At 36.6% G+C, this 9,502-nt stretch overlaps 1 protein-coding gene across 1 annotated transcript; it reads left to right on the forward strand.

The window, feature by feature from the left end:
- The first annotated feature begins 4,220 nt into the window (after positions 1-4,220).
- LOC121643314 (gastrotropin-like) lies at positions 4,221-6,027 on the forward strand. Its single transcript, XM_041990679.1, has 4 exons — positions 4,221-4,319; positions 4,409-4,569; positions 4,649-4,738; positions 4,858-6,027. The coding sequence occupies exons 1-4, from the start codon at positions 4,253-4,255 to the stop codon at positions 4,915-4,917; spliced, it is 378 nt and encodes a 125-aa protein (XP_041846613.1). The 5' UTR covers positions 4,221-4,252; the 3' UTR covers positions 4,918-6,027.
- Positions 6,028-9,502: the final 3,475 nt, after the last annotated feature.

The raw sequence follows: 9,502 nt of genomic DNA on the forward strand, positions 1-9,502 counted from the left end.
CATTTTAGTTGATAGTAAAAGTTCACATTCAAACCTTTTTTTTGGGATTTTATTTCCAAACTATCTATCTATCCTCTGCCACATGTCTGAGGTCGGGCCACAGGTAAACTTTTGTGGCTGCACTGAAGGCTAAAATCATGGTGATTTCATCTAGTAATAACAAATAGTTTGTTACTTTCTATAGTTTTGCTGGTATTTTTCTTTTATCTTGACTGGTAGTGTGTTACAGTTTCTTGTAAGGAAATTTTTTGTTTTTGTGCCTGTTTTGCTGAGAGTAGTTTATTTTAGAGAAAAACAAAACAGTTACAAATATAAACATAGGGTTTGTTTGACAAAAACTAAATACAATTCTATAAAACTTACATTTCAATTCAAATTAATTTGTCATAACTTTAACAATTCAATCCAATTCAGCCCATAAAAGTATTCATATGACAATTCATAAAAAGTGGCCTAGCAAAGTTAGTCAGTAGATTGCATCAAATCTTCATTTCATTTAAATCTTTCTTCCTGAGCATGCATGTGGCAACAGTGGGGAGGAAACACTTCCTTTCAACAAGAATAACAGCTCAGCTCTGCTTCAAGCAGTTATAAGACACAGAGGAGACATTACAATAGGCCTGGGAAACCTGTGATGAGAAGGAAGAAACTCAAAGTTATGGTAAGATATACATATAACTCCCACCAGAAGCAAACAACAAAAATTAGGTGCCATTTAATGTATTTTAAAAGTTATACATTAATTGTTGTATTAATTGTTCCATTGTTTAACCTGTTTTATCCCATGTCAGGAGATGCTGATCCAGAAGAAGATGACTTCATTCTCAAAAATGACCACTACAAATCCCCAAAATCCATTCAGGTTATGTGGAGCGGGAGGTTTGATTACTGATTTATATGAGAACAGAAAAACTCTTTAGTTCCTTTAGAGTTTAAAGTTATATTGAACTCCGTAACATCAACTCACTTCCATCATTCAAATCACAACTTAAAACTCATCTGTTTAAACTGGCCTTCTCACCTTAATGTTTTTAACTGTCTACTGCATGATGTTTGTTTTGATGTTTTGTCTTATGTTTTAACTGATTTTAATTGTCTTTTGTGAGGTGACCTTGGGTCTTGAAAGGCTCCTTGAAATAAAATTTATTATTATTATTATTATTTATTGAAAGTGTACAGCATCCACTGAGTAAAAATAAACACCCAAATAAAAAATGAATTTCTTAACTCTGGATAACAATAGGTTGATCTGATATATGTAATGAACAAAGCCACTGGTGGTGAACTTCTCATGTCCTCCCAGCAATGAGTAAAACATCCCCTTCATCTGCCAAAAGGTTGTGGGACAGGCCTAATATGTCTCCTTGTCAACAAAGGTCAGGGACATGAGGGTCCCTGCCACACACAACTGCAGAGCAATAGCAGAGTTAGGCAGAGAGATGAAGAAAGAAGAACAAAGAACAAAGATGAGAAAGCGTTTTGTTTCCAACATGAAAGGCCAGATATCATGCCACATAAATTGTCAAAGCGCATGTCAGTGGAAAAGTCACCACAGCTGATGTCAGTCGGTCCCCCTCTCATTTCATCAGTGACAGATTCCAGAAGGACGTTGCGTAGCTTGATGTCCTGGTAAAAAGGTTCCCTTAGAGTGCAGGTCCACCAGTGCATTCATCAGCTGCTACAGTATCATCCGTATAAGTCAAAACACAAAACTATCAGCTGAGTCGCTTAATACATGAAGTTTATAGCCAATATATTCAGACAGACAGAAGAATTTGGGAATTCCGCCAGCCTGGATCTTGACCCGGTCCTGACGTGGGTACCTTTAACTCAAGAGTTTCTTACAGTTGAGCTCAAGAAGGTATGAGGAGGACAGCTACTACCCTATGCACTCACTCAACATAGACAATATATGATGATATAACGAAAAACAACCCACAGCTACTACAAAATCATCTGTACAGCACTTGTCATAGAAAATTCTCAAGGACTATGTAGCCTGTAGAAGTGTATGTAGACTAAGATGAGTTATTTGATTGTGTGTGTGAACGGGTGAATGTGACTTGTAGTGTTAAAGCACTTTGACTGGTGAACAAGTCTAATAATTACAGAGATGGGCTAGGGTCTAAAGGGCCCAGGTTAAAGTCCCCAGAGCGCCAGCAGAGGTCAACCACTGTGAGCCCATGAGTGAGTACAAGTATGAATTCTTTGACATGAAATGGAAGTGCTTCTGGATTTGTAGATGCAGTTGTCACCAGTCAGGTTAATGACTCAAAAGCCATGTTTGAGAAAAGTCTCTCACAACATTTTCCACAGTCACTGCATGTTTCTACTTCCCTTTACTTTTCTACTTCCTTACTTATTTCATGGCTTTGCATTCTTACCATACCGCGTGAGCACTACCAGACAGAAAACAACAGCCTTGGGATAATATGTTGCAATATTATAGTTTTTATCCATGGATCACAGCACAACCAGGTTTTGAACATTGTTTATTTCTTGTGAGATTTAGCCTGAATTGAAAACAGATTTTAAATACAAGGTTGCAGAGCAACACTGGCAAACAAACAAGAGGAGTTTTCCAAAGACAAGCTGGAGCAAAAACAGGAAGAAATTAACAAACTGCAAGTAAGAACGTGGAAGGAATAGCATGAAGGATGTGGAAGTCAATCATTCATGTGCTCACGACCAACATATACAACAGTTTTATCACTTTGGAGTTACCTTCAGTCAATAACAACACTTTATTTAAACACTTTTGTGATTATCAGGGTTTAAATAAATACATTTTACAACACCGCTGTCACCTGTATGGTTGCCATTTTTCTGGCTGGTTTCTTGTTCACATAATCATAGATTGTCTAAGCATGCATGATCAAATGATTATGAGATGCATTTGGGCTGAAGACAGTCTCATTCTGATGAGGTAATCAGGCAAGTACATGCCGTGTAAGAATCTGGCAGGATGCAAGGTGAGTTGGTTTAACCAGGTCTGAAAGTAGAGAAAAACTGACTAAGCAGTGTAGTCACAATTATGTGGAAATACATGATGTGGAGACCATTCCCTATACCATATTCCACACACCAAACCACATATGTATGAACATGAGAAAACACCACAACATGTGATAGATAGATAGATAGATAGATAGATAGATAGATAGATAGATAGAGAGAGAGAGAGAGAGAGAGAGAGAGAGAGAGAGAGAGAGAGAGAGAGAGAGGGATGTATAAAAAATGTATAAATAGTATATGTATGATCCTGCCTGTACACTGAACCTCATCCTAACTCAGTATTAAGATGGGACAGTTAGCCTGCCTCTCTCTAAAGGTAATAATATCTGCCTACAGGTACTTTATCAGATCATTGAATTAAAGATAAATACCTCATTTATTGAATTCATGCAAAGATCAAAGCTTACTGATAACAATTCACCACATACTTGTAATTCTCAGACAGATTGAGGTAACAGTTACATTATTGGATTGTGGTTGTTCTCTTTATCTGACAGTCACAGCAGCACTGCACACACTAAACAAGCATTTTTATCGCATTTTTATCATAACCGAGATGCTCAGTCATCAGTGGGGGGGGCTGTGGCTCAGGAGGAAGAGCAGTCGTCTTTTGACCAGAAGGTAGGCGGATCGATTCCAGGCTTCCACTGACAACATGTCCTTGGGCAAGACACTTAACCCCACGTTGCCTCCTGATGTGCCTATAGGGGTGTGAATGGGTGAATGTGATAAGTAGTGTAAAGCGCTTTGAGTGGTCAAACTGTCTGGAAAAGCGCTATATAAGTACAAGTCCATTTACCATCGGTTAGTTTTCGTCAAGCTCTTAAAGTGAAAGAGACATCATTCCACTCTTTGTGACAGGAAGGGGAATAAAAACTAATATAATGGAAGAGATAAATGAAAGGACAGTTTTTTTTTTCAGATGTGTGGATCACTTACCCACTCAAAAAGAGCAAAAGCAAGACACAGGTATTTTAAGTCCTGAATATTTTACAACCCCACACAAGTTTCAACTCGCAAACCAAGTTTCCGTCACATCACAGAAGTTCTTGAAAAACTAGATTCTGACAGGAGCAACTCATGCTGTTGAGAGTTGGAAAATGCCACTAACATTTTTCACACGTGTGGGGGTGTCACATGACGAAATGTGAGGAAGAGGAGAGGAAGGATCATATAAGAGGCCACTCCTCTTGACTCATAAACTCCTTCCTTATTTCATCACTTCTCTGTCAGCATCATGGCGTTTGCTGGGAAATATGAGCTTGAGAGTCAAGAGAACTATGCAGAGTTTTTGGAAGTCATAGGTATTAATATTTTAGTGGTTATATAGGTAATTTATGGACAAATGTGATTCAACCTTAATTTATTTGGAACTTTACTTTCTCTGTCACAGGGCTCATCAATGCTAAGACTGACTTCAAAGTGGTGACAGAGGTGGTTCAGGAGGGGAATGACTTCACCTGGACACAAACAATCCCAAACTGGAGCTGGTCAAATAAGTTCACTGTTGGTGAGGAATGTGAGCTGCTGACAATGACAGGCACCAAATTCAAGGTGAGCTAATAACATGCACTGAACACAAAAATGAAGATTTTCCTTGATATTTAACACCCATTCTACATGTGACTCTTAGGCCCCTGTAGCTATGGAAGACGGGAAGATTTCAATACAGTTTCCTCAGTACCATTTCATAGCAGAGATCATTGATGATAAGCTGGTCATGGTAAGAGTAATCATTTTATGATCAGACTGCTTTTTTAATGAGACAAACTATCATAAGCTAAATGTGACTCATTTTATGATCCCAGGTCATCTTTACTTATCTTTTTATGTATTGTGTAGACTTGTGTAACTCCAGGAGAGAAGGGTGTGACTTTCAAGAGAGTTAACAAAAGGATCTAATGCTGCGAGACTCAACATGCTTCTGTGGAAAGTAGTGACAATGCTTAGTACTGTTACTGAAACAGGAGGAATATTGTGACCATCTAAACTGAGGTGGAAGAGGAACATCTCTTGGCATCAACAAGACTGAATCTGGTTGGTTTCATCCCTTTGCAGAAGTGGTCAGATAACACTTTGTACTGTATTTTTTTTGTATGCGTGTTCAACAGTAATAAATTAAATGCTTGATTCAACAGAAACCACTCAGATAAATTCTGTTTGCCAAATGATAACCAGGATAAATCTTGCTTTAAATTCATTATATTATGTTAGAACTTTTTTTTTTCTGTGAAACTTTTACACATAATATGCCCATCCAGTTTCTGATTAAAGTCTAAGGATGATCACCTTTATGTGTCAACAAAAGAAATGTTCCTCTTATTTACCAGTTTAACAGAATATGATATCTGTATATCTCCTAGATTATTTTGGTTCAACCAGTTTAACTGAATCAGACCGTTTGTGTTGCTCAAACTATAACTGGTGTTTGGTTATAGGTTTTTTTGGTTATAAGTTTTTTTTTGGTGGTGGGATGTTTGTGTTGTTTAGCATCTGCTGACAAGTTTATAATTTTATTTAGAAAGGTTTTCCCCAAATGAATAGCTTAAGTTTAAAAAAAGTCTCATTAACAAATAATTGACACATAAAAGATACTTAATAATAAATATACTTAATATTGTAACTATATATATATATATATATATATATATATATATGCAAGTGAAAAAAAATCCTATCATTTCTTTTTCTTTTTTATTTAACATGCTCAGTTGGATTTGATGCCAGCAATACATTTTTAAAAACATAGAAGGGTAATGAAAGGACAAAAAGATGGTTAATGAATGAGCACATTAATAAACGGATTAATGTAAAAAGACAAGAAATGAAGACATGAAGAAACATTGCCCAATAAATCTGCTTTCAACACAGAAAAGCCAGCATCCAAAAAGGTGCATTTCTCAAAAGTTGCCACAAAGAGGCGCCTTCCCCCATCAAAGAAAAAGAAATAACACCAGAGGGAGTTTGCCTTTAAGTTGTATACTGAATGAAATTAAAAGGTTTTACATTGAACATGAGAAAATCTGTTTTGTTTTTTTTTTTTGTTTTTTTTTTTACAAAATAACTGCAGACATGTTCAGCCAAACTACCCTATAAACAAACTGTTTTAATCAAGAATATGACTGAGTTCAATGGGATAAAATTATGCAAATGTGGTTCTTTTTGTCCACAAAAAAAAAAAAAATCAGTGCAGATTTGTTGTGGTGTCATACACTTCCATTATCTAAAGCTGAATTTAATATTGCTCCAAGCACACTCCGTTTTTGGTGTGTTACTTGTTTCAAGAGCCTTCCACAACAGGTACATGCATGGTCATTTGACACTAACCTATCTGACTTCTGAAGCAAGCTGGCTGAAGCAGATCATAATTTAGGGATTCAAATCAAATGAAATAGTTTCTTCTCCCTTTAATTTCACTTCACTAATTTGAACTATTTTTATGTAGATCCATCACAATAATAAATGACAGGTTGCAATGCAACAAATTAGGAGAAAAAAAATTGTGAATTCTTTTCCAAATGCACTTTATTAAAGATTCTAAATGAAGAGCAGATAAAGCAGCTTTTAACTAGGTCTTTAATATGTCAACATTATGAGTTAATGCTACATAAAGTGTGCTCAGAAAATACATCCAGTCATTAAGTATAAACTCTGTTATTATTATGATTGTGTTCTGTGCTGTGGGTTTGAAGTACATGTGGTGACGTAAGTTAAGCAGCCCTCCCTCCATCCCATGCTGTGCTTTTCCAAATTCTTCCTCCAGGACGTATTCAAGGAAAACTAGTGGCCTGAGTCTTCACCTCTTTATACAAAAGCTTACAGTAGGATAGCCTGGAGCCCCTCCACCTTTACAGATGGTCCACTGAACACTGGGAACTGAGAAATGCCCCTTAGTACTTTTAACTGATCAAATATGTGCAAACTGACATGATCAGATGTCCCAGCCAGATTGGGTTCCAAATTCTATAATCAACACACACAGTAATGTGCAAAAGTTTGAGCACCCTGGTCTAAAGTTGCTTTTGAGTGACAGAACAAGCAGTATGAAGTTAAAGATTAATCAATGTTCCCAATAATCCCAACAAAATTGCTCTCTTAATTTAGTTTGATATCAGCTATGGGGAAAATAAAAAGGACTGATCCACACAAAGCAGAGAAAGCTATAGGAAGAAAGTGAAGGGCAGAAGAATGCCTCTCCAACTTGTTCACAAAGGTTTTTAAACTCATGCATGTCACTGAAAATAGTCCACTGTGTTGAAGGGAAACAAAGCTAGGGTTCAGTAGTTTCAATGGGATCATTCTGTGTCCAAGATGAGGAGGATGGCCTATTTGTTAACGTTACATTGGAGTATAATGTCTTGTGTGTTAGACTGCTGAATAGAGCAAAGCGCCTTATAACACAGAATGCTCTGACTGAGCTGTGGAGGCGGAATTAAGGAGCAGATGAGAAGCTGAGCATCTTTTATAAAAGTTAATATTGTAACCCTGTCAGTGGTCTCATAAGTGCTACAGCTCTTGGATTTATTATTCCACCTATGATTGTGCAAGAGGGAGAGATTAAATTATTAGTTTCAGATCTAACCTTAGATGTAGTTGGCTTTGGTCGAAGGTGAACAAACTGTGATTATCCATATTCTCCAAAAAGTAGTCAAGAAAAGTACATACACACAAAAACAATGTGCATGTACACTATGTACATCTATGACTTTATATCTACAATACAGTTTAAAAGGGCATTAACTGGCTCTGGGTCATCAAGAGACACAGTGATGTAAAGCTATTCGTCATCAGCATAGCTGTGAAAATCCTGATGACATCTCCAAGTGGCAACATGTACAGATTAAAAAGAATAGGGCCTAAAACTGATCTTTTAATGGGAACCCCACACATGATTTAATGGATTCTTGAGGATCATGTATCCATCCTTACAGGAAATTGTTGATCTGTGAGATATAAGTAAAACCATTTAAGAACAGTACCAGAGATGCCCACCAGACTTCTCAGTCTGAATAGACTGAACAAACGTATGAAGGAAGGCTGGCTCTGTCATCTGGTGCAAACTGGACTATTTTAAAACTGGTGGAGAGGAGGTCCCTGAACAAACTGGTTTCCATCATGGATAACCCCAACCATCCTCTCCACCACACACTGGTCAGACAATGTAGCTCCTTCTCTAACAGACTGAGACAGCTCCACTTTGTATGAGCAGACAAAAGAAATCTTTCCAAGCACTTTCCATCACTCTGTTCAATAAGTTACCTGTAGCAGACAAAGAAGAGTCTGGTTAGGCTTTACCTGCTGATGTTGCTTTTTTATTGAACTTTTTAAATTCTATTTTGGTTTGTTTTTCTTACATTTATTTGTTTTTGCACATTATTTGAATCTATATACTTCTATATCCTTTTCTGCATACTTGTTCTCTCTTGCTCTGTTGATTTTATATGTTGTATATGTTGTACATAGATTTGTATATTTTGTTTATTATCTGGTGTATAGATTTGTTAGTTTTGCCGCTTTATTTTGTTTGTTAATTTGAGTCGCTGTTTGTGTCCATGCGTGCTGCTGCAGCCCTTAATTTTTCAGCTTTGGGAAGTATCCATCTATCTATCTATCTTATAAAATGTGGGGGTCTACTGTATCAAAGACAGCATTAAGACCCAGTAAGACCAAGACTGAGAAGTCCAAGTTACACAATGTCATTAACAATATTTAAAAGGGTTGTCTAGATACTGTAGTTTGTCCTGAAACCAGATTGGCATCTAAATATTTTTTATTTAAAACTTTGTGTAAATGGATAAAAATAAATTTTAAAAACTAAACTTTTTCAATCATTATACTTAAAAACGGTAAGTTGGATACAAGTCAGTTGTTATCAAGAATATAAGAATCTAAATTACTTTTCTTCCGAAGGGGCCTCACCACTGCCAATTTAAAGACAGATAGAAAAACACTAAAGAGAGTAATTTATTAAGACTAAAAGCACACGATCAAATAAACCATAAAATGATTATGTAGTAATTGGATCTAAAATGCAGATAGTTGGCTTTAGTTGGGAGAAAACTCAACCAAGCACCTTTGCATCAACTAGGCCAAAACTCTCCAGTGTTGCCTTAGGTAAAAATCATACTTGTTCTTGCCTGCCCTGTTTTATTGTAGATTTGGAGTTGTTCCTAAAACATTTTTAAATTAATGTTAATTTAGTTTTTCTCAATTTCCTCTCTGTTTTCCTGCAGTCTGAAAATATATACAAGAAAATTCTTGTATGAAACAGGAAGAAGGCCTGGGTGGTCTCTGTAACACAACACACAAAATGGCTTCACTTAAACTATACTTGCTTTATTTGAGTCAAAGGCAGGTTTGATGCATGGTCTGTTGCCTTCACAGCATGTCATCTAAACTGAAGGTCTTTGTGTAAAGTCTGCAGGAGATAAGACATGGTCTTTCCTTTAAACCTACAGGAACAATGGAGTAGAAAGCATCATGTCTC

Source organism: Melanotaenia boesemani, chromosome 7 (genome assembly GCF_017639745.1).
Source record: "Melanotaenia boesemani isolate fMelBoe1 chromosome 7, fMelBoe1.pri, whole genome shotgun sequence".
Classification (NCBI taxonomy): Eukaryota; Metazoa; Chordata; class Actinopteri; order Atheriniformes; family Melanotaeniidae; genus Melanotaenia; species Melanotaenia boesemani.

Coding starts and splice junctions, on each gene's coding strand:
- LOC121643314 (XM_041990679.1), top strand. CDS start 4,253: ATGGCGTTTGCTGGGAAATATGAGCTTGAGAGTCAAGAGAACTATGCA. Junction 4,320..4,408: donor AGAGTTTTTGGAAGTCATAG/GTATTAATATTT, acceptor TCTCTGTCACAG/GGCTCATCAATGCTAAGACT. Junction 4,570..4,648: donor TGACAGGCACCAAATTCAAG/GTGAGCTAATAA, acceptor TGTGACTCTTAG/GCCCCTGTAGCTATGGAAGA.